A 27,972-nucleotide genomic window follows, 5' to 3' on the forward strand; every position below is an offset into this window, starting at 1 on the left:
TATAAAATTTTTAAAACATTTATGTTCCACATGTGTCCTCCCATTCTTCGAACCCTATCAACATTTCCCTCTTCTTTCCCCCTCGTGTTTCTGTCAGTGGCAATGGCTTGACGTTAAAAGGTTGCAATTTCACCGGACATATCATTTTGACAGGATATTCCAAATGTACATTAACTTTTTAATTCAGACAGTGGCACGGTGGCACAGTGGTTAGCACTGCTGCCTTCTCCCCATGTCTGTGTGGTTCTCACCCCCACAACTCAAAGATGTGCAGGTTAGGTGGATTGGCCACGCTAAAATTGCTCCTTAGTCAGAAAAAAAGAATTGAATCTCTAAATTAAAAAAAACATTTTTTTAAACTTTTTAATTCTGGGTAAATGTCTATAACTGAACAATTCAGCTTATTTATTCATATACTTGAAGAAATTGTGATATTTTGCTGCAACTCAAGCTTTTACCCAATATTTTTTAACTTGCAGTTTTCTCTTGTAGCAAATGCTTCTCAATATAAATGGAGTCAAGGTTTTTAACAAATGAAAAAACAGTTTTCAATTTGGGCAAAGATTTACAAATGATTATGATCTACTTTAAAGGGGACATTAATATTGGAAATATGCTGTCCAAAAAAACTCTCCCTACAAGCTGTATTTGAAATGGTGTAAAGGTCAGCAATAAAACCTAGCATGTTAATTTTCTTAATATGGACAAGATTGGGCAGCATGGTGGTGCAGTGGCTAGCACTACTGCCTGAGGGTGCCGAAGACCTTGGTTCGATCTCGGCCCCGGGTCACTGTCCGTGTGGAGTTTGCACATTTTCACCGCATTGCATGGATGTCACACCCCAGAAACCAAAAAGATGTGCAGGGTGGGTGAATTAGCCATGCTAAATTGCTCCTTAATTAAGGAAAAAAAAGAATTCGGTACTCTAAATTTATTTTTTTAAATGTGGACAAGATTGCATTTTTAACATACAAAATCAAAAATGGTTCCCTGTTAAATCTGCCCAGATTAAATGACTAATGTAAAAAGCTATTGCATGAGAATGGTATGAACCTACAAAGTGTTATTTTCATGATTTGTGTTGGATCTCTACAGAATGTGTATTTTGTTTTTCATGGTTAGTGGTTATTGAATTTCCATTTACTATCTGAATTTGAAGAACAGTGAGTCAGAAGCCCTGATAGTCCAAAAAAAAATTGTACAAAGTTTGATATCTGTTTAAATTGGTCCCTAAAAGGTTTGATTTTAAACTTTAAATAGGAAACTCAAGTTCAGTATCATAAAGTCTTCAGGAAAGATTCAGCAAAAATCACCTAATAAATTCTTATAAAAATAATCTTTATCTTGCGTACTGTTAACTACTGAAATCAGATATTTTTTTCTGCTGTGTTAATTAAATTGGCTAATTCACAAATTTCCATTGATGAGATCTTTTTTATTAAAAAAAACTGGAAAGTGCTGAAGCCAGAGTAAATGGAAACTTGCCAACCAGAATCAGACAATTTCAGACCTGTCATGCACACTGGATTTGTCCATCAACATGGTGTCGAATTTAATGCAGTCGTTCTAAATGTTCAGCAGTTTAACTTAGATGCAATGTAAAGTGGAAAATTATGCAAAAATCTGAAATTTTTAAAAATTAAAACTTTCCTGCCTTGGAGTAAGTTAAGCAGGTTGGAGAATGGTCCTCCCACAAGTGTCCATGTTTCATGAATTAATTTAGATGCATCAATATCACATAGTTACTTGATTGTGGTGACACAGCAGTTAAGAGCACTGAAGTTCTCTGATGTCTTCACATTCACTTTACTATGGTTAGATAGTGAGTAAATCCAATAGCTTATTTTTTCTCCCCATTTTCCCATTTATAACATTTAGCAATTAAAACATACACAGATCCTCCATTGCAACAGTTTTACATTTTGGTAAATTTCAATTATGAAAATCAGATTAACTTGCTGAATACAATGGAAAAACAATACACTGGATCATGCTGAGCGAAAACTGCAGAAGCTGGAAATGTTAGATAGAAAATACTGGAGCCACAAACTCACCATCTGGAAAGGACCGACGAGCTAACATTTTGGGTATTGACCTTTCACATCAAAAGTGAAGAATATTAGAACAAAATTTTAAAAGGAACTGAACAAAGGGAAGAGGTGGGGGAAAAACACAAGGAAAATGTGATTATGGTACCTGTAAGATGCTTAAATTGCGTTGATATTGGCATAAGGTAACAGGAAGCAGAATGAGAGAAATCAAAGTTCAATGTAGAATGGAAGTGTGAATAGCTGAAGGAGGTTAGATCGAGGCAAACTGAAATTGAAGTACGAAAAAACTGCAGAGTATGATCAAGGAACCTGGGAGAAAATGAAAAGCTCACCATTAAAGATTCAGATTACTGCACTGGAGAATCCCCACCAAAGCACTCATCCAAAAAATAGATGAATGTTGCCCCACCAGATATTCAATTTACATGCAATGAATAATTCTTACTTAGGTCCAGTACAAATGTTTTACAGAAACGTTCTGTTGGAATTGTTGCAGAAATTATTGGTTAATTTGCAGATGTTGTGTTTATATGTGAACATGTGGTTGAGTACCAAATGTAAATCTAAAACTAATGTACATGAGATTGATTGTATGCACCACTCTGAAAAGGACAGTCATATCACATAGCTTGAATTTTGCGATCTTGAACTCGTGGAAGAAATGAAATGTCGGCTATTAGGTATCTTCTTCATTTTTATCCAGAAATCTTGATCTGGCTCGCTCCAAAACATAAGTTGGGTTTCGTAGTTTAATCTGGAAAAAAACCCAAAATCTCTTAATTCCATGTTACTGTAGCTTCCACATTTGTAACAAGCAGTACAGTTTTAAAAAATTATTGATTCATCTTTAGGTATCAAGATCACACTTACAGAATGACTTTTAAACTAAATTTATCTGGTTCGAATTTCATATACTAAATATCACAGTTGATGAAAAGCTGCAGCCTTTGTATATTATGGGCGTGGTGAACTGAATAATATTCAAACATAAATATATATTTTTTAAATGAAGAATCATTGTAACAAGAATTAGAAGCAGAAATAGGTCATTTGGCCCATCTTATTATGCCATCGAGCTGTAAAAATTTAGTTTTGAATTTATACTTTTGTTTTGACATGGGAAGTTGTAACTTTGTCTGGGCTCTACCAGACCATGGCTTGATAGAGGATTGGCTGACTGGCAGAAGACAGAGTGTGGAGATAAAGGGGTCTTCTTCAGGATGGCAGCCGGTGACCAGTGGTATTCCTCAGGGGTCAGTGCTGGGACCAAATTTTCACAATATACATTAATGATGCACCTTGTCAAAGACCTTCTGGAAATCTAATTAAATCAGGTCCACTGATTCTCCTTTGTCTAACTTCTTTGTTACCTCCTCAAAGAACTCTAACAGATTTGTCAGACATTTTTTAATTTAAATTTTTTTTTTTAAATTTATAAATTTAGAGTACCCAATTTAATTTTTTCAACATTGTTGGCAGTAAAACAATCCAGTTTAGACATGTCTAGTGCATTCGCAGCAACAATAATGTTTACGCATGAGTGTATGTCAGTGCATGCAGAGTGTAGTTTACTTTGAACTTAGCTTAGATGAAGGGTCTTTAATTGGCGATGGAAACTAGTTAGGACTGGCTCCATCTAGTACCTGAAATTTAGAGGTACTTGGAACCTTCAGCAGATGTAAATATTTAATTTTCTAATGTTATGTCAAATATATAAACGTGGTAAATTTGAATGGTGCTCTCAAATGTAATCATTGTCTTATTTTGTCTGTATATGGTATGAAGTGAAGGTTTGAAGACAGTGAGGCAGGGAAACATAGTAATAAACAAAGAGTAAATAATTGGGTGTTGAATCAAAAATGTGTTACATTTTGGTATAAAGCCAGTAACTGATAAATACTAAATATTTGCTTCAGTTAATGCTTTGAAATCCATATTTCCTGATCAAGCTACCAGAATTAGGTTTCTCAAATCTGAGAACGTTTGCAAAACTATTAGAACTCTTCCAATATTAACAACCCTGCATAATAAATTTTCAGTCTCTAAAATTGCTATTATAACATTTTTAGGGACTTAAGTAACCTTATCACCTGGGAACTTCCATGGAATCTGCTAAGCAAAATCTATATCGATATAGTGTATTTTCCTTGTTAAAAGTTGAAAAAAAATTCTTTTTCAAAAATAGAACAATAATATAATTTTTCTCCACAAGCAGGGCAAATTTACCTTTACACCAGTGGGTAAAATTATGAACTTTCACATTTACTTCCTTATATTTGAAATATGTTTATTTAGAGTACCCAATTCATTTTTTCCAATTAAGGGTCAATTTAGAATGGCAATCCACCTACCCTGCACATCTTTGGGTTCTGGGGTGATACCCACGCATGCACGGGGAGAATGTGCAAACTCCACACGGACAGTGACCCGGGGTCGGGACTGAACCCGGGTCCTCAGCGCATGAGGCAGCAGTGCTAACCATTGCACCACCGTGCTGTCCTATAATAAATTACTTTTGGAATTGCAGCTACCATTGTTGTGTAAAGAAACACGTCAGGCATTAATAGAAGCGACATATAAATCGCAAGCAGCAATGAGAAGAAAATCAAACCATAATTTGTTGTAGTGAGGCATGTAACAACATCTGCCATTAGTTGGACACGTCCTTGCACGTTTGGGTTTTCAACTTTTTTTGTACAGCATTGTAGAATTGTGAGCTCATAATGTTGCAGTGACAGAAATTGCATACCTGTGATTTGAGTGAACACTGCGTAGCTCCTGTGTAATCAACACTTATCAAAAAGGTACTCAGACTAAAATGTGCAAGACTTTATGTTGTGAGTTTTGTTTGTGTCTACTTTGCAAATACAACAACCCCATGCCTTTCAATGCATTTCCATGGTGAGCTAGAAGTGAGATGCCCATTTTTTTTGAATCTGAGCAAAGCAACTCTTGCAGTAATTTTGTAATATTTGAATTTGACTATGCATCTGTCTCTTGCCTGAAGTTTCTGTATCATTTGTACATAAATAACGAGGAGCAGTATCAGACTCGGTTCCTTTGACAGCAAATTATGGCTCTATCAGTTAATCCCAGCTATCCGACTCTTTATTTCTGTACATGAGCCAGGTTAAAAAATTACTTTACAAACATTGATTCAATGAATGGATAAACATTCAATATAGGTAATTTGATTAACTTAATCCAAATTCAGGGCGGCACGGTGACACAGTGGTTAGCACTGCTGCATCACGGTGCCAAGGACCCGGGTTCCACAATTACACATCCATCCTGTAGGAGAGGCTGGGGTGAAGGGGGGGGAAAATCGTGGGATGCAGAAAAGAGAGAAGGACATGCAAAACAAACTGCAACACAAATTAGTCTGTATACGTCTTATAAGTTTTATTGTGATTGACCCAAGAGGAAAGCGTTAGTAAAGGCCTACTGTTATGACGATCACCAAGGCCATGGGGGATCATCGATAGATCCCTGCTCGGGGTTCGTGGAATATGAGCTCTGCCAATTGAGTGGATGGAGGCTAACCCAATAGGAACAGAGGGGAAAAAAGATTTATCAGGAAGTAAAGGAGGAACTTACAATTAGTTATTCTAATTTAATATTGTTATGGAATTGGAATTCTAGACCACAATGGCTATAATGAGATCACAGTAGCCCACAATAAAGATGCTGATTGAACAATTAAATATTTATGCTGCATCAGAGGTTCTAATCAGTTGGTCTGCAACAGCTAAGAACTAGACCTGGAGGTGCTGCTCATGAAGCTGTGTCGAGTTACTGCACTGCATCCTGTCGAGTGCACACTGTAAGCACAGCATGGCAGATAGGGTGGGTGTTTAGGTTAGTGAATGAAGTTCCAATCAAGTAAACTGTTTTTGGCTGGCTGGCATCAAGCTTCTTTGGTGTTTTTAGAACTACACGCCTCCAGTCAAGTGGAGTATTTATTCACACTTATAGCTAATGGAGAGATTTAGCGAGTCAGGAGGGCGTTCATCGGATGTATAATATCCAGTCTCTGACCAGCTTTAGTAGTCACAGAATTTATGTGAATGGTGTTGTAGTGTTTCTGGTCAACGATGATGCTCGGATATTATTGATGGGGGACCAGGCAATATTAATATGTTTGAACTTTAAGACAAGGTGGAAAGGTTCTCTTGTTCCGGTCATTGCCTGGCACTGATGTGGAACAAATGTTGCAGATGAGGATAGACTGCTTCATTATCCAAGGAATAAAAAAATGCTGCTGAACACTTTGCAATTATCAGGAAACAACCCACTTCTGAACAATTGTCACAACACCCTGGGCCAGTGTTTGGTCAATTCCAGCCCCACTTGACCCGGAGTCACAAATCAGGTGAAATTATATTATATTTAAAATACCCAAGGTCCTTGTTTGAGCCCAATAAACTACAGTCACCAGGTTTGTAACTATAAAACAAAAGTAACCGTTTATTATGTAATGTATTATAATTAAATGGACAGAAAATGCCCCCTTGCCTCACTCTCAGCACGCATACACACACAAAGACATAGACACAGACAAACAACACCGAGGGGAAAGGGTGGTGGAAAGGGAAAGAAAATATTAATGAAAATAAAAGAACAAGGATCTTTGATGTACTGGGAGGACCTCCAGTCAATGTCTTTCTGAAGTTCAGGCTTTCGTTTGGTACATTTTCCTTCTCGGCTTGAGATGTTTTTTTTCTTTTTTTTTAAATTTAGAGTACCCAATTTATTTTTCAAATTAAGGTGCAAATTAGCGTGGCCAATCCACCTACTCTGCACATCTTTGGGTTGTGGGGGCAAAACCCACGCACACACGGGGAGAATGTGCAAACTCCACACTGACAGTGACCCAGAGTCGGGATCAAACCTGGGACCTCGGCGCCGTGAGGCTGCAGTGCTACCCACTGCGCCACCGTGCTGCCCAAGATGTTTTTTTTCTGGCAAGGTTGTCTACCATCTCGGCAGACTCAGCATAATTTCAGATTCACGGAAAAGGATGTGCCAGGCACTCACTGCTTTCAGAACAATTGAGCAGTAAATTCACATTAGCAAGCAGGAGAGAGAGAGAGAGAGAGAGAGAGCGTTCCTTTCACTGCCAAGCTCTAAACACTTCTACTAAGTTCTCTTAGAAAGCATCATGCAGAAACCAATCATTGACCATTTTCAGGCAGAACACTGTCCCAGATCAACCCAACAGTTAACCAATCGAGCCAACCCTCTCCAAAGTTGGTTCCTCAAAATCCACTCGATGCCAAAGAGTCTAGCTTCTCCTTTCCAAAATACTAAGCCTAGGAACACAATATCCTGGCAAGCAGGCTGCTTCAATTTTGAATCTTCTGCTTAAAGACACATCCCAATTATGGGTCCAAGAGCCAAAATAGTAAATTAAAGGAATAGGAACAAAGGAAATAAACAGGAAGGACCTTTACACAATGGGATGGTCATTGATGAAGCAGCTGAAGATAGTAAGTTAGAATGTTTTACTGAACGATAAAGATCAGGATGTTTTAATGTTTAAACCCTGGGCTGCGCATATTTATTTGATCTCAGCCAGGTTGACAGTACCATATCTGGCCTTGGACTGAGGAACGGGAAGTTGCCGAGGTTGCCAGCAATGGCCTTAGTCTGGGGACATTAAATGAAGATACGATCAAAGACAGCTATAATAATCCATTTGGTTACTCATACGGCGGCACAGTGGTTAGCACTGCTGCCTCACTCCTTCATGGGCCCGGGTTCAATTCGGGCCTTGGGTAACTGTCTGTGTGAAGTTTGCATATTCTCCCCTGGTCTGAGTGCTCCAGGTGCTCCGGTTTTCTCCCACAACCCAAAGATGGGCAGGTTAGGTGGATTGGCCATGCTAAATTGCCCCTTAGTATGCAGAGGTTAGGTGAGGTTAGGGGCAAAGGGCGGGGGAGTGGACCGAGGTTAGTATACTCTTTCAGAGACGGCTGCAGACTCGATGGGCCAAAATGGCCTCCTTTTTCACTGTGGGGATTCTATGATTTTCTGTATGACGAGGAAGCCGGTGCCAAACCTGTAGGATGCCCAAAGCTCCACTTCAAGGGTGTTTGTTAGCTTGACATGAAGGACCTAAACACTACTTTTCATACCTAAGAGACACTGGTTGGTGACAGAAGCAAATAGCCGTATTACCTGTGGGCTGGTGTGTGCAACCATGACAATCAGGGGTTGGGAACAGGCATCAACACCGAAAACAACAACCAGAATGATACCTGATAATTACTTCATATGCGGCACTCATGGTAGACCCGGCCTCTCACAGATATCAGTCTCTTCAGATATCAGCAAAAGTGCACCATATGAAACAATCCCCAACAGATGTGATTTGCTACATGTCCATCATCTGACATAGATGGGAGGATGTCAACAATGACCATGTGTCCAGGTACAAATGATTAATGGGTTAACAGCATTGGGAACCTAAGGGAAGAACTAATATAAGGAGTATTTTCAAATGCTTGCTTGGGAATGATTTCTGTAGACTGATGCTGGATGTGATTAATGAGATTTTGGAACAAAGAGCTGAGAGCTGACAATCTTGTTACACAAGGTGACAAAATGGGTCTTGTATATGGTCGTGGGGATGGGAGAGGGAAATCAGTAAACAAAGCCTTTGAAATTCACTATGCCGTCAAGGAGCAAGAATTCCATTGGGAGAAGGTAGTCAGATGGACTGGCAACTACCACAGCAGCTCCATATTAGAGAATGTTTCTTTACTGTAATGTGATGGGGTTGGAGACCCCACACAATTAGCAAATGAGAAATAAGTAATGTATACCCTGGTTAAGCTGATTATATGATACAAAATATTGTAGAAATAGACTTGTACACCTTACTTTTTTAAATATGTGGTAAATCAGCACCTTTCCTGAAAAGATTAATATGTTGGGCAGCATGTTGGCATAATGGTTAGCGCTGCTGCCTCACGGCACCGAGGTCTCAAGTTCGATCCTGGCCGTGGGTCACTGTGCATGTAGAGTTTGCACATTCTTCCCATGTTTTGTTTTGTAAATATTTTTATTCTCCATTTTCACATTTTCTTCAGAATTTAGACCCCACCAACAAACAGTAAACGGTAACGAATAAAATGTAAATCCCCTTATCAACAACGATCCCATCCTCCCGCCACCCCCTAAACAACGACCCACCTGACAATATAAGCATCAAGTAAAACAAACACTCCCAAGTTGAAAAAAAAAGGAAAAAAGAAAAAGGAATCAGGAATCGCCTATGGTCACCATTGACATATACAGTCCACCTCCCCAACCAGCCCCCCCCCCCCCAATATTCAATGCCATCCAATCCCCGAAAGAGTACCGTGAATGGCACCCATGAATTGTAGACACCCGCCCACCCCACCCAGACTCCTCCCCTCCACTTCCCCTTGTAAACTCCTCCCCCCAACCTCGGTTCCTTCGCCCAACTTTTCACCCGGCTAGACTCACCGAAACCTGTTCTACCAGGCTCCGATGGCTGCAGCCCCTCCCCTACCTCACTCCTATTCACTGGCCAGCTAAAACCGGCCAGCGTGGAGGCTCCTGCCCGGGCCTCCTTCCCCCTTGTCCGGTCCCAGGAAAACCAAGAAATCTCCTTTAGCACACAACTCCCGCATACACGCCCAAGCCCCAAAGAACCATCATTGCAAATGTAAGTCCCAACTTTTCCCTTGTCCAAATATATACAGCATTGACTCATTTAGTACATACACCAACACATAGTGAAAAAGTAAAGTTAGATGAGGCTACATCAGTACACGGCCATTTCTCAATTCTGCCACTGTCCTTCTGCCTTCGCAAACTCCTCCGCTGCTTCCGCCATCCCAAAATAAAAGTCCTTGGATTTGTAGGTTACCCGCAACAAAGCTGGATATACTATGCTGCACTGCACCTTGCTGATGTGCAGTGCCTTCTTCACCCGGCTGAAGGCAGCCCGCCTCCTCACCAGCTCCACCGTAAAGTCCTGGTAGATGGCGTATACCAGCTCCAGCCCACTGCACCACTCACTTCTGCTTTTCCCACCCCAGGACTTTCTCCTTCACGCTGTACCTACGGAAACACACAGTTACTACTCTTGGCAGCTCACTCACCTTTGGTATAGGCCTCCATGACCGATGAGCCCGATCCAGTTCATATCAGGAGAGATTGTCCCCCTCCCCCAATAGCTTCGCCAACATCGTGGCAAAATACTGTCGGCCTTGGGCCTTCCACCCCTTCAGACCCACAATCGTCAGATTCTGTCGCCTGGATCTGTTTTCCAGGTCTTCCAGTTTGGCTCGCAGACCCTTGTTGGTCTCTATCACCCTCCGCAACTCCTTCCCCATCGAGGTGACTTGATCACTGTGCTGCGATAATGCCTCTTCCACTTCCTTCAGTATCTCACCTTGCTCCTGCACCTCCGCCACTGCACTTGATACCGCTGCCCTCACCGGGCAATCGCCTCCTCCACCAGCACTTTCAATACCGCCCCCATCACCTTCTTCATCGCTTCCATGTGTTTTGTGAACTGTTTTTCAAGTTCCACAGCCATTACCTCAGTCATTTCTTCTGCTCGGAGTGATGCGGCCTCCCCTGGTGCTCCAGCCTCCACTTTCCTTACAGTTCCTGTGCTGACTTTTGCACTCCCCAGCGGACTTCTGTTAGCCCCTTTTTCACGGACGTTTTTCTCCTAAACGTAGACATACATTCTCCCCATGTTTGCGTGGGTTTCACCTGTTTGTGTGGGTTTCACCCCCACAACTGAAAGATGTGCAGGTAAGTGGATTGACCACGCTAAATTCCCCTTAATTGGAAAAATAAATTGGGCACCAAATTTATTAAAAATGAAAAAAATAAAGCATTCAAGATGCTTCACAGATGCCAAACAAACTCCAATATTGAGCTCCATAAGGAGATATCAGAGCAGACAACGAAAAGCTTGGTCGAAGAGGTAAGTTTTAAGGAGCATCTTGAAATAGCCACGCTAAATTGCCCCTTAAATGGAAACAAAGAATTGGGTACTCTAAAAAAATTTTTAAAAGATTAATATGTTGCAGCATATCCCCAATAATACAAATTGTGCATGGTCTGTTGGAAAGAAACGACGCAGTGTACCAAATGGTCTTTTTTCATTCTGTACTTGTTATATACATGAAAATAAATTGTGCAAATCAAGCACAAGATTATCTGATAATTAACAGTAAAATTAAAATACCTGTGGTATTGGATAAGAAGTAGGATCAATCGCCTCTTCTCGACCAAAGTCAATCATTTTTCCACACTTTGCAATGTCATCTACCCACACACCTTCATACAACTGGCCTTTCTCAAAGAAGAAAAACTTTCCTGCTCCATGTTTCTTTCCATTTTTCCATATGCCTTCATAGCGATTTTCATTAGCTGAATAAATAAGACAATTAAATTATGTAAAAAAACAAACTATTTAAGGTAGCTTGTCCAACAATTTGTATCCTACAGATTTTCTTCAGTACATCTGTACAGTCTTGATAAGCAAATTATTTGAAATATTGGCATTCGAGACAAATTGGCAATTTTGATGTGTAACTAGTTATATCATCATTATACCTGTTCTATCCAAGGAGGATATCGATATGATCTTGGTGGAAATCAGTATGAAGATCAGTACCATCTTAAAAAGAGATTCAACTTCCAGTTACTGAATGAATTACACCATGAGATTTCATGTTTTAAACAAACCTTTTATGGACTAGAATTAAACAAAACAAGCGCTTCTAAATTAAAACTATATTATGTAAATACTTATACTTTAAACCCAAGGTTGCAGCAGAACAGGGCCCATTTGGTTATTACCACCCAAATGTTCCCCTGTACTTTATGGGACTATGAGGGTTCATTACTTCTCCTCGGGACAGACAAAGATGTGGTACAGTTCTCAAGAATTCACTTCAATATTCCTCAGTGTTCTCTCTATTGTTAGAGGTATGGGATTTCATGGAGTCCTTCCATTAAAATCCAGCTAACCTTCCAACTCCTCATGATTTTGGACTCCCCAGCTCAAGCATGGACCTCACTGCATTCTTACTGCGTGGCACCAAATCAGAAACACATCTGATTTCCGAGTTGCTCTCTGCTTCTAGAATCATAGAATTTAAAGTGCAGAAGGAGGCCATTTGGCCCATCGAATCTGCACCGGCCCTTGGAAAGAGCACCCCACTTAAGCCCACACTCCCACCTTATCCCTGTAACCCAACAACCCCACTTAAACGTTTTGGTCACCAAGGCAATTTATCATGGCCAATCCACCTAACGTCCACATCTTTGGACTGTGGGAGGAAATCCATGCAGACATGGGGAGAATGTGCAGATCCGCACAGACAGTGGCCCAAGCCGGGAATGGATCCAGGAGCCCTGGAGCTGTGAAGCAACAACACTAACTACTGTGCTACCGTGCTGCCCAATTACAGCTCCTGACAGATTCCTGGTTCACAGCTCCTTACAGATTTTCTCGCTGCTTGCCTCATGATTCGAGGCTGACTCAACTATCTTTTGGTGAGAAATCAAACAGATAAAACATAAAACAACCTCCATGGATTCTATCCTCATGGCAACATGGCACAACTGGGATGTCCCAGACAGAAATTGAAACTAATTAATTTTATCTTCAAAACATCGCTTTATTCTGGGACCGACATGAATAATTTATACCTCTAATGGAACCCAATCTTACCAGACTCACTGACTCCATTACAAAGCAAAGAGAGGTCTACCAGATTATTGTTTTCACACCTTTAACTTGTAAATATGGACCAACTTTTGCATTGTAATTATCTTAGGGGTGTTTGCGAGTTTCTCAAACCACAGGTTTTTTCCTTTCTTTACAGATGCTACCTGATCTGCTGAATATTTTCAGCATTTTGTTTTTATTTCAGATTTCCAGCACCTGCCGTATTCTTGTTCTTAACTTCACAACCCTTGCTTAAGATGCAAGAAACCTTGTTTTTCTTCTTCCCCCTCCCTACTTACATAGTATTTTTTTTAAACATAGAAAGGTATGCTTGATAGATAAATGGCACTTGTGGTGAATTTCCAGTAACCAGCACCTGTCCCTATAGCCTGATTAACTTGACTGCATATAGTACCAATACTCAGCTCAGCACACAAGTCACTCAAGCATGATACATTCAACTCTAACCCCACCACAAATATCAGCTCCTACAAGAAGCAATAAAACGCTCAAATTGATGAGCCTAGTTGACGCAAAATTTTTAAAATTGCTCATACCATACAAATTACTAGAAAAAACGTTATCTTCGTTGCCCTCCCATACAGTTTGAGTTTTGTAAATTTCCTGCCTCCCTAGTATGGGTCACCTTGGACATTGTTGTTTTACAGGAATATGGTGAGAAACACTCCTACGATGCATTTCCCCCACACAAAGTGTCAATCTTTTTCTATCCACTGGTCAGGTAACATGGGTTGTTGTGTAGCATTTTAGCTATTGAATTTCTACAGTAACAGCAGAAGAACTCACAAAATTCACCCATATTTAATTGAAAGATTTGTCCACAGAAAACCCTCAATACCCAAACACCATGTGAAATGTACAACTTGAGGCCTCTACCCAGGCTCATGGCAGAAGGGCAAGCCAAGGCATACAAGACATTTTGTGCAGGTATTTCTAAAATTATATATCCAGCTTTATTGAAATGTTTAACCATTTTTATATTTGCAAATTTTGTCCATGCTGTTGAGATGTTGGGGTTGGTTTTTTCACAACTTCCTCATTTATGACTGACAACAGGGAGAGGACAACATACCAGCACTTATCTGATCAGCACTGCATATGAAAGCTGCACTTCTCTAGGGGTGTTATTTCAGAGTTGTTTCACCTCCTGCAACCAAGTGCCAATGATAGCACTTAATTTCTAGTTGCACTCAAGAGCATTGCTGTCTTGAACGTCTTCACTCCAGTTCCTTTGAGATTGCCAACAGAGATTTTTTTTTCATAAATGTAGAGAACCCAATTTTTTTTTTCTCAATTAAGGAGCAATTTAGTATGGCCAATCCACCTAACCTGCGCATCTTTGCCCATGCAGACGCGGGGAGAATGTGCAAACTCCACACAGACAGTGACCCAGGGCCGGGATTCGAACCCAGATCCGCAGCACCATAGGTAGCAGTGCTAACCACTATGCCATGTGCCACCCCATTGCCAACAGAGATGATGTGGAAATGCCGGCATTGGACTGGGGTGAGCACAGTAAGAAGTCTTACAACACCAGGTTAAAGTCCAACAGGTTTGTTTCAAACACAGAGCTTTCGGAGCGCAGCTCCTTCCTCAGGTGAAGTAACAACAGAGATGTAAGTAAGTGGATGAATAGTAAAGATAAAATGAAAAGGTTTATGATCCAATTAGAAAGGAAAAAATTGATATGAAAACCGGAACATCAGATTGGTTTAGCAATTTAGAAAGATGGATGACCAAGTTGAAATGAGGTGGAAAGAGTAATTCAAATAAAAAAGACTTGCATATAGATAGCACTTTTCACAACTTTAGGCCCACCATGTCTGCACCAGTTCTCCAAATGAGCATTATGGGGTAGTGTCCTGCCCTTTGTCCTTACCCCTGCACATTGGTTCTATTCAGAGTGTGAATGGATATCAGAGCACCAAAGAATGGCCAATGTAATGATCATTTTTTGGGGCAGCACGGTGGCTTGTGCTGTTGCCTCACGGCGCCGAGGTCCCAGGTTTGATCCTGGCTCTGGGTCACTGTCCGTGTGGAGTTTACACATTCTCCCACTGTTTGCATGGGTTACCACCCCACAACTGCTTGGTAGGTGGATTGGCATGCTAAATTGCCCCTTAATTGGAAAAAATGAATTGGGTACTCTAAATTTATTTTTTAAATACTCATTTTTTTTATAAATGTTTTTTATTGGGTTTTTGAACAAGGTATATTTACCATTATGTACACAGGATAAGAAACATATATATATAAATACACATATATAGAAGAGAAGGGCACACCCAAACATACCAAAGAAAAGAAGATAGTACATAGTGAAAAAAAAATACAATAAAAAATAAAATAGAATAACTGGTAGGGTATTGTGCACCAGCTCAACAGCAGCAACTCTGTACACCTGGCAAAATTATTTACAACACATAAGTAGGTGACTGTTTGCGGGGGGGACTCTTTTTAAATAGGGGAAAAATGAATACGGGTTGAGGGGGTGAGACCCATGCAGACATGGGGGGAATCTGCAAATTCCACACGAACAGTGACCCAGGGCCGGGATTGAACCCGGGTCCTCAGCTCGGGATTTTAATTGTCTAATAGATTGCACTTATTGTTTAATAGGCTGAACCGATATGTAAAGGGATACAGGTAGCACTGTTTTGTGGAACACAATAAATTTGACAGTCATCCAGATTTGAAACAATAGCTCCCTTTTCTCTCTACAGATGCTGTCAGACCTGCTGAGATTGACCAGTATTTTCTGGTTTTGTTCCAGATTCCAGCATCCGCAGCAATTTGCATTTATATTACAATAAATTTGGAGTCCAAGAAGTCAAGACTTGCTTCCTAGTACTTATTGTATAATCACCGTTAAAGCTTAACACTAAATTCTTTGCTGACAATTGAAGAGCAACAGTAAAAGTTAATGAATCTTTCGGAAACTTCTCCTCCTGAATGTGTGTGGCTGCAGGGCCTCTAAAAGAGTGGAGTCATGTATTAGTAAGGAAAAACAGTGGCAGATGAATGTTGTCAAGGAAACAAGGAACTGTAATATTTTTCTTTTGGCAATATCATTGTCATATTTCTTATGTACTAGAAGACAGGCTGTTGAGGGTTGCAAGTATGGTCATTGGAGTAAGAGACAGGATGACTGCAAGAGTCTAAGTGAGAAGTGGTTTTGATATGTTAATGAACCATGAGTAACTTCAATAAGAATTGCACATAAGGCAATTATAGGAGTAGTTTTGAAGTGGGTTGTTTCAGTTAAAAGGGGGATGTTTCAGTTAAAAGGGGGATATATAAAAGTTGGAAAAGGTGTAAGTAAAGGAAGATAGAGTAAGTTTATTTGTAAAACATAGAGCTTGAACTTAGAGTTTAACAATTCTGGGAAGAAAATACATCTGAAGAGACTGGTTGAAACAATAGTGAGATCAAAGAGAAGGGACGCATTGAAGGAAATATTGAAGCCCATGTGAGGGGTTAGCTGTTTAAATCACCCAGAAGACAGCAGGGTAGCTGCTTAGCTCTCCCAGAAGACTCTGTGAACAAGGCCTGACCTTGAGAACCAGTTGCTGTCAGCCTTTGAGGACACCCAAGAAAAGAAGGGCACTTTGGGATAAACATTACTGGAATTCTATAGATTTAAAAATCTCTCAAGATTGTTTATAAACAGAAAAGTGGGAGGTTAGCTCTGAGGGTAGTTCAAGTTAAGATCGTTTGGAACAGTTTTAAAGTATTGTATAATGAGCTGGTTTAGCTCAGTGGGCTAGATCGCTGGTTTGTAATGCAGAACAAGGCCAGCAGTGCGGGCTCAATTCCCGCACCAGCTTATCCGAACAGGCACCGGAATGTGGTGACTAGGGACTTTTCACAGTAACTTCATACTTGTTATTATGTGTAAAGCCATTCCTGTGTTAAAGTGTAATTTTGTTTTTGTTCTTTATTTTTTAATGAATGCATAATATAATAATATAAAATCATCACAGTTAGTCGGGGACATCATATCCCAATTTCAGAACCTTTCCTAATAATATGCAAATTGCAAAAACCATTTTGGCAGCTGTTTCAAGTTTTTCTTTTGGAATAGGGCAGCTCGCCATTTACCAGCAGCCATGCCATTACACAAGACAATGCATCATCAAGTTGTTGTGCTGTCTGTGTGTCTACGTGAGTGAGTGAAGTGTAAAGAGAAAACAGGAAAATGTCCAAACACCCTCCTCTGTATGGCTTCACTGCAATAATGTCTGTAATGTTGTTTGTCATTCCCCTGCCTATGATGTCTAGGGCCACGTCCTCCACTGTTGTCAAAGTTTGCAATGCAGTGTGTAAGGTCCTCCCGTTCTTGAGAGCCAGCTTCTCCTGCAAGAAGAGTGAAAATGGATTGGTATTTGTCTTATTAAGGAATTTTGAGGATAAGTGAGGCAACTTACCATAGTTTGATGCTAAGAGAAAGAAACATCATCTCTGGGCATTTGACCCAAGTAATTGTGAGAGTTGTAGTAGCAATGATTGAGTGTGTGAATGGAATCAGAAGATGATGTGGTGATTGGTGCAGAGGCATGGAAAATGGGGATGCGTTGGATTGCTACTACTGGGTCAAAATGTGGTTTTGCAAGCTAATTTCAAGAATTAGAAATGTGGAGTAGTACTTAGCAATTCTGGTAAGATTATTAATTTTTTCCTGCACTGCAGCAAGAACCGAGCAACAATGCTGCGGAAATTAATGAACAACCAGGCGCCCAGCCACCTCTCTCCATTGCAGTTGATTAATTTTCCACAACACAGACATTCTTCTGCCTATGCTTCAAGAACAGCCATTGACCATCTGAAGGAAAAAGGACTTCCTTCTGATTCCTCACTTGCTCCATGAGTATGTCCACATTTGCACTGATGAATTAGGGCCCTCTAGCTAAGGTAATGCAACATTCTAACTCTGTTGTACACCAACTGCCTTTAGAAAGTGCACCAATTATTTCAGGGCAACAGTCTTCCAGTAAGTCGCAGCAGGCCCACTGGATTTCTATCCCCAACATCAAGCTGTCCATAAACTGGTTAGGACCAACAGCTCCCGTGTAGTAATGGGGAGACTGGCTGTGGGAATAATGGGTAGACTAATAATTATGTGCAATTAAATGCAAAAATCAAAACATTGCTGTCGGATTTGCTGTTCTCCTCTGCAAATCTCGCTAGACTGGTGTAGAGATTCCACTGCTATGAGATTTGGCATTCAAGCACATGCAGGATGTGAAATTGGGATACTTATTTGCCTGATAACCAGGAAATATTAGGGTATTCTATTAAATGTAAATGATTTTTAATTGTTTAAAAAAAGTTTTACTCAAGTTTTAAACTTTCTAATATCTACAAAACATTACAAAATGAAATAAAGTAAACCCAGCACAACCACCCCCCCCCCCCCCCCCCCATTCCCCAATCAACCTACCCCCCAAACAGTTGATGGCAACTAGCTTCCCGAAATGCAGAATAAACAAACCCTCATTTGCCCTCTTAGAGCAAACTTCACCTTCTCTAAATGCAGGAACTCCATTAGATCCCCCCAGCCACGCCGAGGCACAGGGTGGAGAAGCTGACCTCCGCCGCAACAGAACCTGCCTGCAAGCAATCAGTGAGGTGAAAGCTAAAACATCTGCCCCCGCTCCTGCCTGAAACTCCGGCAGGTCTGACACCCTGAATATGGCCCCCAAGGACCAAGCTCCAAGTCCACATGCAAGACCGCCAACATGGTGCTGAAGAACAACCTCCAAAATATCTCCAACTTCGGGCAGGACCAGAACATATGTACAAGATCAGCTTTAAAAAAAAAAAAAAATTTAGAGTACCCAATTCTATATATTTTTTCCAATTAAGGGGCAATATAGCGTGGCCAATCCACCTAACCTGCACATCTTTGGGTTGTGGGGGTGAAACCCACGCAGACATGGGGAGAATGTGCAAACTCCACTCGGACAGTGAATCCAGGGCCAGGATTCGAACCCGGGTCCTCAGCGCCGCAGTCCCAGTGCTATCCACTGCGCCACATGCGCCCCTGTACAAGTTTAGCTTGACCCTTCCCACACTGTTCACAAGTTTCCCCATCCCTCTCAAACAGCTGGCTCATCCTGGACTTTGTCAGGTGCGCCCTGTGTACCACCTTTAGCTGTATTAAATCCAGTCTCACACACGAGGTTGAGGAATTCACCCTCCGCAGCACCTCGCACCACAATCCCTCCTTCAGCACCATCAATAACTCCTCCTCCCACTTCACCTTCACCCCCTTCAGGGACACCTTCTCTTCTTCCAAAATCCTTCCATAAATCACCGAGACAACCCCACCCTCCAACCCCAATTACCGACAATACCTCCTCCAGCCACAAGGAGGTAGGTGCTGCAGGAAAGGTCAGAAATAACTTTCTCACCTCAGAGCCCCCAACGGGGAAGGCTGGGATGAACCGGTTCCTTGATGGACTGGACATACCAGTCGTGGGAGAGGGCAGAAAACGGGACCTGGAAGCACCACTAGCGCTGGGAGAGATCATGGACAGCATTAGCTCCATGCAGACGGGGAAGGCGCCGGGACCGGACGGATTCCCAGCAGACTTCTACAAAAAATTTGCGACAGCGCTGGCCCCGCACCTGCGGGAGATGTTCACAGACTCGCTAGCTAGGGGCACACTGCCACCCACGTTAGCACAGGCCTCAATCTCGCTGATACCTAAGAGAGACAAAGACCCAACGGAATGTGGGACATACAGACCCATATCTCTGCTGAACACAGATGCCAAAATACTGGCCAAAACCCTAGCCAAAAGGCTAGAAGACTGTGTACCTGAGGTGGTCACAGAGGACCAGATGGGCTTCGTCAAAGGTAGACAGCTTACCTCGAACATCAGGCGCCTGCTGAACGTGATAATGACCCCCTCCGGGGAGAGAACACAAGAGGTGATCGTCTCCCTGGACGCAGAAAAGGCCTTCAACAGAGTCGAATGGAAATACCTCAGAGGTACTGGAGCGGTTTGGGCTTGGAACAGGGTTCACCGCTTGGGTAAAGCTCCTATACAACGCTCCCATGGCGAGTGTACGGACCAACAATACCAACTCCCAATACTTCCAGCTGCACAGGGGCACCAGACAAGGATGCCCACTGTCCCCGCTGCTGTTCGCACTAGCAATCGAACCGCTAGCAATCGCGCTCAGGGCAGCAAAAAATTGGAGGGGGATCCGAAGGGGAGGCAGAGAGCACAGAGTCTCACTCTATGCAGATGATCTGCTCCTCTACATCTCGGACCCACAAAGCAGCATGGACGGAATCATCGCGCTCCTGAAAGAGTTTGGAGCCTTCTCGGGCTACAAACTCAACATGAGCAAAAGCGAGATCTTCCCAGTACACCAGCAAGGGGGGGGGCAGCACTAAAGGGGCTGCCGTTCAAACAAGCCCGACATAAATTCCGCTACCTGGGGATCCAAATAGCCCATGACTGGAAAGGGATCCACAAATGGAACCTCACCAGCCTGACGGAGGAAGTAAAAAAGGACCTGCAAAGTTGGAACACACTCCCACTCTCCCTCGCGGGGAGAGTCCAGACGATCAAAATGAACGTACTGCCCAGGTTCCTCTTCCTGTTTAGATCAATTCCGATCTACATCCCCAAGGCCTTTTTCAAAGTGCTGGACAAACTTATCATGGCGTTCGTATGGGGGGGTACAAACGCTAGGATCCCAAAGAAGGTCCTACAAAAAACAAAATCCGGGGGGGGGGGGGGGACTAGCTCTCCCGAATCTACAATTCTACCACTGGGTGGCAACAGCCGAGCGAGTAAGGGGATGGATCCAGGAGCCAGCAGCCGAGTGGGTGCGTGCGGAGGAGGCCTCCTGCATGGGGACCTCCCTCCGGGCCCTCGCCACAGCAGCACTCCCATCCCCACCCAAAAAACACTCCAGCAGCCCAGTAGTGACAGCCACCCTCCAATCCTGGAACCAACTGCGGCAGCAATTTGGCCTGACCAAAATGTCGGACAAGGCTCCCATCTGCGAGACTTCCGGTGGCTGTGATGAAGTAGAAAGCCACACATTTGGGAGCTCCCATTTTAAACGGACTTTTCGGCTCTTTTTAGAGCCCAAAACGGAAATTTTTCGACGTCTCCCGGTGGGGGAAGGTGTGCTCAACGACTTTCCCCGCAGTCCATGACTCAAACTCGGAGTTGAAAGGGGGAAAAAGCAGCAGCAGCTCCCCAGAAAAAACGGGGGAAGGGATCCAAGATGGCCGCCGGCAGAGCTCCAGAGGAGTGGAAACAGTGGGCCCAGGAGCAACTAGCTGCTCTCCTGCGCTGCTTCACAGACTTCAAGGCTGAGGTACTGAGCTCTCTGCAGGAAACAAACAGAAGGCTGTCGGAGATTCAGACCACCCAGGGTGCTGCCATCAAGGAGTTGCAGACGCAGGCCACTGAATGAGAGGAGGAGGCCGTGGTCCTCGTGAGTAAGGTGGAGGGGCATGAGGCACTCCACAAGAAGTGGCAGGAACGCTTCGAGGAGCTTGTTCACCGCATGAGGCGGAAAAACCTGCGGGTCTTGGGCCTTGCGGAGGGGCTGGAGGGGTCGGACCTGACAACCTATGTGGCTATAATGCTGAACTCGCTAGTGGGGGCCGGGTCTTTCCATCTGCCCTTGGAGCTGGAGGGAGCACACAGAGTACTGGCCAGGAGGCCTAAGGACAATGAACCCCCGCGTGCGGTGCTGTTGAGGTTCCACCGGTTCAGTGATCGGGAGTGTGTGCTGCGCTGGGCCAAGAAGGTGAAGAGCAGCAAGTGGGAGAATGGGGTAGTACGGATCTACCAGGATTGGAGTGCGGAGGTGGCTAAGCGGCGGTCCGGATTTAATCGGATGAAGGAGGTGCTTTACAGGCAAAAGATAAAGTTTGGAATGTTGCAGCCCACGCGCCTGTGGGTAACTTTTTCGGACCGGCATTATTATTTCAATTCCCCGGAGGAGGCGTGGGCCTTTGTGCGGACGGAGAAACTGGACTTGAACTAGGGGTTTGGGGTTGCGGGGTCGGTTGTAATATCTTAACGCTGGATTCTGCTGTTGCTATGTTCTTTTTTTTTGTACTTTTGCAATTTTGATATGGTTATTTATGGGGGTGTTGTTCTGCTATGTTTTTTTCTGCTGTGGGGCATTGGTTGAGTTGTGTATCTTGCGGGGAGGGACGGGGGGGTTTGTTGTATTCTATGTCGGGTTGGGGGCATGGAGTGGGGCTGTTATTTGGGAGCTGCGTCAGAAGGGTGTGGTGGGGCAGTGCGAAAGCCCGGGCTTTCTTCTGGTTTCCCGCGCTGCGGGGCTGGGGGGCGGAGACGGTGATGGGGGAGGCGGGGCCTTAACTGGTTCTTCCCCGCGCTGGAGCGGTGCCTGGAGGAGGGATAGATTGGGGGATGATCCCACTTTGGGAGGGGTCGGGTTATTGGCGGGAGTTTCCGGGGTCAGCAGAAGTTAACTGACCCACGGAAGTACAATGGAGGACGGTTCGCGGCTGGGAGGGTTCCTAGCCTGGGGGGAAGGGGAATACCGGGTTACTGCTGGTAGGGTCAGGAAGGAGCTGGTGGGGGCTGGGGGGACAGAGGAGAGGTGTTGTCGCTGTGGGGACTGGGTCGGGCAGGGGGTGCTGGCCTGGGGTGGGCAGTCGACGGGCTATGGCTAGTCAACGGGGGAGGGGGGGGCGGGGCGGGATGCCTTCTGTTCCGGTTGGTCACCTGGAATGCGAGAGGGTTGAATGGGCCGGTGAAGCGGTCGAGGGTACTGGCTCACCTGAAGGGGCTAAAGGCAGATGTGGCAATGCTTCAGGAGACCCACCTGAAGGTGGCGGACTAGGTCCGCCTGAGGAAGGGATCGGTGGGGCAGGTTTCCCACTCTGGGTTGGATGTGAAGAACCGGGGAGTGGCAATTCTGGTGGGGAAAAATGTGTTGTTTGAGGCATCGGAGGTGGCGGCGGATAAGGGGGGTAGGTATGTTATGGTTAGGGGCAGGTTACAAGGAGAGAAGGTGGTACTGGCTAGTGTGTATGCCCCAAATTGGGACGATGCGGGCTTTATGAGGCGTATGTTGGGACGGGTCCCGGATCTAGAGGCGGGAGGTCTGATCATGGGGGGGGGGGACTTTAATACGATGTTGGATCCTTCACTGGATCGGTCCAGCTCTAGGACGGGTAGGAGGCCGGCGGCGGCCAAGGTACTGAGAGGGTTTATGGACCAGATGGGTGGGGTGGATCCATGGAGGTTTGCGAGGCCGAGGGCACGCGAGTACTCTTTCTTCTCCCACGTACATAGGGTCTACTCTCGGATAGATTTCTTCGTGGTGAGTAGGGGACTGATTCCGAGAGTGGAGGAGGCCGAGTATTCGGCCATTGCAATCTCCGACCACGCTCCGCATTGGATAGAGTTGGAGATGGGGGAGGTGCGGGACCAATGTCCGTTGTGGCGGTTGGATGTGGGGTTGTTGGCGGAGGAGGAGGTGTGTAGGAGGGTCCGGGCAAGTATTGAGGGGTACCTCGAGGTGAATGATACGGGGGAGGTTATGGTGGGGATGGTCTGGGAAGCCCTGAAGGCAGTGATTCGTGGGGAGCTGATATCCATCCGGGCACACAGGGAGAGGAGCGAGAGGGATAGACTGGTGGGAAAGATGCTGGAGGTGGACAGGCGGTATGCAGAGGCACCAGAGGAGGGACTGTTGGGGGAGAGGCGCAGCCTGCAGGCTAAATTTGATTTGCTGACCACTAGAAAGGCGGAGGCACAGTGGAGGAAGGCACAAGGGGCAGTGTACGAACATGGTGAAAAGGCGAGTAGGATGCTGGCTCATCAGCTCCGCAAGCGGGATGCGGCTAAGGAAATTGCTGGAGTGAGAGACAAGAGTGGGAATGTGGTGCGGAAGGGGGTAGAGGTGAATGAGGTCTTCAAGGACTTTTACGGGGAACTGTACCGGTCGGAGCCAACGGGGGAGAGGAGGGGAATGGAGAGGTTCCTTGACGGGCTTTTTTTCCCGAAGGTGCAGGAGGAGAAGGTGGAGGGGTTGGGTGCGCCGATTGAGCTGGAGGAGCTAGTTCAGGGGATCGGGCAGATGCAATCAGGGAAGGCACCGGGGCCGGATGGGTTCCCGGTGGAATTTTATAAAAAGTTTGTGGACCTAGTGGGCCCCTTGCTGGTGCGGACACTCAATGAAGCGTGGGAAGGGGGGGCTTTGCCCCCGACAATGTCGCGGGCGCTGATCTCGTTAATTTTAAAGAGGGACAAGGACCCCCAGCAGTGTGGTTCATACAGGCCCATATTTCTCCTCAACGTGGATGCCAAGGTCCTGGCAAAAATCCTGGCCACCAGGATAGAGGACTGTGTGCCAGGGGTTGTGCACGAGGACCAGACAGGTTTCGTGAAGGGAAGGCAGCTGAACACGAATGTGCGGAGATTGTTGAATGTCATCATGATGCCGGCGATTGAGGGGGAGACAGAGATAGTGGTGGCGTTGGATGCGGAGAAGGCCTTCGATAGAGTGGAGTGGGGGGACCTATGGGAGGTGTTGGGGAGGTTTGGATTTGGTGAAGGGTTCATTAGATGGGTAAGGCTGCTATATGAGGCCCCAATGGCGTGCGTGGCCACGAATAGGAGGTGGTCGGAGTACTTCCGGCTTTACCGAGGGACAAGGCAGGGTTGCCCCCTGTCCCCCTTGTTGTTTGCACTGGCAATCGAGCCGCTGGCGATGGCGTTGAGGGATTCAGAGAGGTGGAGAGGCTTGCTGCGAGGTGGGGAGGAACATAGGGTGTCGTTGTATGCCGATGACCTGTTACTGTATGTGGCGGACCCGGTGGGAGGGATGCCGGGAGTGATGGAGTTGCTAGCTGAGTTTGGGACCTTTTCAGGTTATAAATTAAATTTAGGCAAGAGCGAGGTGTTTGTGGTGCACCCTGGAGACCAGGAGGAAGGAATTGGTAGGCTCCCGCTTAGGCGGGCAGGGGAGAGCTTTAGGTACCTGGGGGTGCAGGTGGCCAGGGACTGGGGGACTCTTCATAAGCATAACTTCACCAGGCTTGTAGATCAGATGGAGGAGGAGTTCAAGAGGTGGGACATGCTGCCATTATCGTTGGCGGGGAGGGTACAGTCCGTCAAAATGACGGTGCTTCTGAGGTTCTTGTTCCTCTTTCAGTGCCTGCCCATCTTTATCCCCAGGGCCTTCTTTAGGAGAGTGACTAGCAGTATTTTGAGCTTTGTGTGGGCACACGGGACTCCGAGAGTGAAGAGGGTGTTCCTGGAGCGAGGGAGGGAGAGAGGCGGGCTGGCGCTGCCCAACCTTCTGGGGTACTATTGGGCAGCCAATGTATCAATGGTGCGTAAATGGATGATGGAGGGGGGGAGGGGCGGCGTGGAAAAGAATGGAGATGGCGTCATGTAGAGGTACGAGCCTGGGTGCCATGGTAACGACACCGTTGCCGCTCTCCCCTAAGAGGTTTACCACGAGCCCGGTGGTGGTGGCGACCCTAAGAATCTGGGGACAGTGGAGACGGCATAGGGGGAAACAAGGGGCTCGATGGAGGCTCCATTGGGTGGCAACCATCGGTTCATCCCGGGGAACAAGGATGGGGGATTTAGGGGGTGGCAAAGGGCGGGCATCAGCAAATTGAGGGACCTGTTTATTGGCGGGAGGTTTGCGGGCCTGGGGGATCTGGAAGATAAATTTGGCCTTCCCCAAGGGAACATGTTCAGATACTTGCAGGTAAAGGCGTTTGCTAGGCGACAGGTAGCAGGGTTCCCTTTGCTGCCCTCGCGGGGGACGGTGGACAGAGTGCTTTCGGGGGTGTGGGTTGGAGAGGGGAAGGTGTCTAACATCTATAAGGTAATGCAGGAGGTGGAGGAGTCATCAGTGGAGGAGCTGAAGGCTAAATGGGAGGAGGAACTTGGGGAGCAGATAGAGGACGGGACTTGGGCGGATGCCTTGGAGAGAGTCAACTCTTCCTCCTCATGTGCGAGGTTTAGTCTCATCCAATTTAAGGTGCTGCACCGGGCCCACATGTCCGGGACTAGGATGAGTAGGTTCTTTGGGGGTGAGGACAGGTGCACCAGATGTTCGGGGAGTCCAGCGAACCACGCCCATATGTTCTGGGCATGCCCAGCACTGGAAGAATTCTGGAAGGGGGTGGCGGGGACGGTGTCGAGGGTGGTTGGATCCAGGGTTAAACCAGGGTGGGGACTCGCGATTTCTGGAGTTGCGGTAGAGCCGGGAGTGCAGGAGGCGAAAAAGGCCGGTGTCCTGGCCTTTGCGTCCCTAGTAGCCCGACGAAGGAGTCTGCTACAGTGGAAGGATGCAAGGCCCCCCAAGTGTGGAGACCTGGATCAGTGACATGGCGGGATTTATAAAATTGGAAAGGGTCAAATTTGCCCTGAGAGGATCAATACAAGGGTTCTATAAACGATGGCAGCCTTTTCTGGACTTCCTGGCTCAAAGATAGGTAGCTTGGTCAATAGCAGCAGCAACCCGGGGGGGGGGGGGGGGGGGGGGGGGGGTGTTCCTTATTGTAGTGTCTATTCTGTAACTTTATATTGTGTTAATTTGCGTTGTTGTTAAAATGCTGTGTTGTTCATGGAGGTGGGGGCGAATGTTCATGATTGTTAATATTATTGTTATTTTTGGTATTTTACTATGGTGCGTTATTGTTGTATAAATTCAAAATTTTTCAATAAAAATTATTTTTAAAAAAAAGGCTCCCATCTGCAACAACCATAGGTTCACACCAGCACTGACTGACGCCACCTTCAAAAGGTGGAGGCAGGACGGGGGGACACTGACAGTCAGGGACCTATACACGGACGACAGGATCGCAACACTGGACGAACTGACAGAGAAATTTCGGCTAGCTGGGGGGGAACGAGCTACGGTACCTCCAGCTCAAAAACTACGAAAGGAGACCAGGACGTACCCACAACCGCCACGACAGACACTACTGGAAGACCTACTGGACGCAAGTATCCTAGAGAAAGGGAACTGTAGCGACTTGTATGACCGACTGGTAGAAAGGGACGACACCGTACTGGACGCAACAAGAAGGAAGTGGGAGGACGACCTGGGGACTGAGATAGGGTGGGGACTCTGGAGCGAAGCACTACATAGGGTCAACTCCACCTCCACGTGCGCAAGGCTCAGCCTGACGCAACTAAAAGTGGTACATAGAGCCCACTTAACAAGAAACCGTATGAGCAGGTTCTTCCCGGAGGTGGAGGACAGATGTGAACGGTGCCAAAGAGGCCCGGCCAACCACGACCACATGTTCTGGTCTTGCCCCAGACTTGTGGAGTACTGGACAGCCTTCTTCGAGGCTATGTCCAAAGTGGTGGGGGTGAGGGTGGAGCCATGCCCGATAGTGGCGGTCTTCGGGGTTTCAGACCAGCCAGATCTATTCCTGGGGAGGAGGGCGGACGCCCTTGCCTTTGCCTCCCTGATCGCCCGCCGTAGAATCCTGGTTGGCTGGCGGTCAGCAGCACCGCCCAGAGCTGCAGACTGGCTGTCCGACCTCTCGGAATCTCTCCAAATGGAGAAAATCAAATTCGCCATCCGAGGGTCGGACGACGGCTTCCACAGAACGTGGGAGCCATTCATGCAATTGTTCCGGGACCTGTTTGTGGCCAACGTACAAGAGGAAGAATAGTCGGGTGGCCAAGAATCAGGGGAAAATGGACGGGAATCGGGGGAAGGTGGCCGGTGGGGGTGGGGGGGGGGGTCCAACGGGTTCATTATGGGGGTTTGATGGCTAGCTAAGGCCCAAAACCAAACTGTAAATAAATGCCTATAAACATGAGCCTCGGCCATATTGGGGAATGTAAAATATGTATGCCGGCTAAAGAGGGGGCGGCCACAGTTGTTATTACGAAGATGCTTACCTGTAAATATATATGTTAATTTTTGCGTGTTTTTTTTTCTCTCTCTAATAATTTGTAATTTGTTCAATATAAAACATGAAAACTCAATAAAAAACATTTATAAAAAAAAAAGAAATAACTTTCTCGCAAAGTAAATTATTTTTTTTAATGGACTGATGTTTTATTTGTTACCAAACAACTTAGCCGACACTGAAAATTTATGTTTACAACTGCGTAGTCCCATTCCTTTGGATCTTAATTAATGTTGGAGAAGGGCAGCACAATGGCACAA

General features: G+C 45.3%; 1 protein-coding gene and 1 long non-coding RNA gene across 3 annotated transcripts in view; one reads left to right on the forward strand and one right to left on the reverse strand.

Moving 5' to 3' along the window:
• Positions 1-374: 374 nt before the first annotated feature.
• Positions 375-27,972, reverse strand: part of morn3 (MORN repeat containing 3) — a 71,844-nt gene continuing 44,246 nt past the window's right edge. For both annotated transcript variants that reach the window (XM_038789552.1, XM_038789541.1), the window contains exons 4-5: positions 11,290-11,474; positions 375-2,805 (exon numbers count right to left, since the gene is read on the reverse strand). In XM_038789552.1, the coding sequence (XP_038645480.1) occupies positions 2,728-2,805; positions 11,290-11,474 (263 nt within the window). In that variant the 3' untranslated portion in view covers positions 375-2,727. The remainder of the gene's footprint in view (positions 2,806-11,289; positions 11,475-27,972) is intronic.
• LOC119961952 lies at positions 5,812-15,555 on the forward strand. The gene is made up of 3 exons (XR_005459771.1): positions 5,812-5,897; positions 13,626-13,728; positions 15,525-15,555. It is a non-coding gene; the product is annotated as an uncharacterized LOC119961952 (long non-coding RNA).

The sequence above is a fragment of the Scyliorhinus canicula genome, chromosome 1 (genome assembly GCF_902713615.1).
Source record: "Scyliorhinus canicula chromosome 1, sScyCan1.1, whole genome shotgun sequence".
NCBI lineage: Eukaryota > Metazoa > Chordata > Chondrichthyes > Carcharhiniformes > Scyliorhinidae > Scyliorhinus > Scyliorhinus canicula.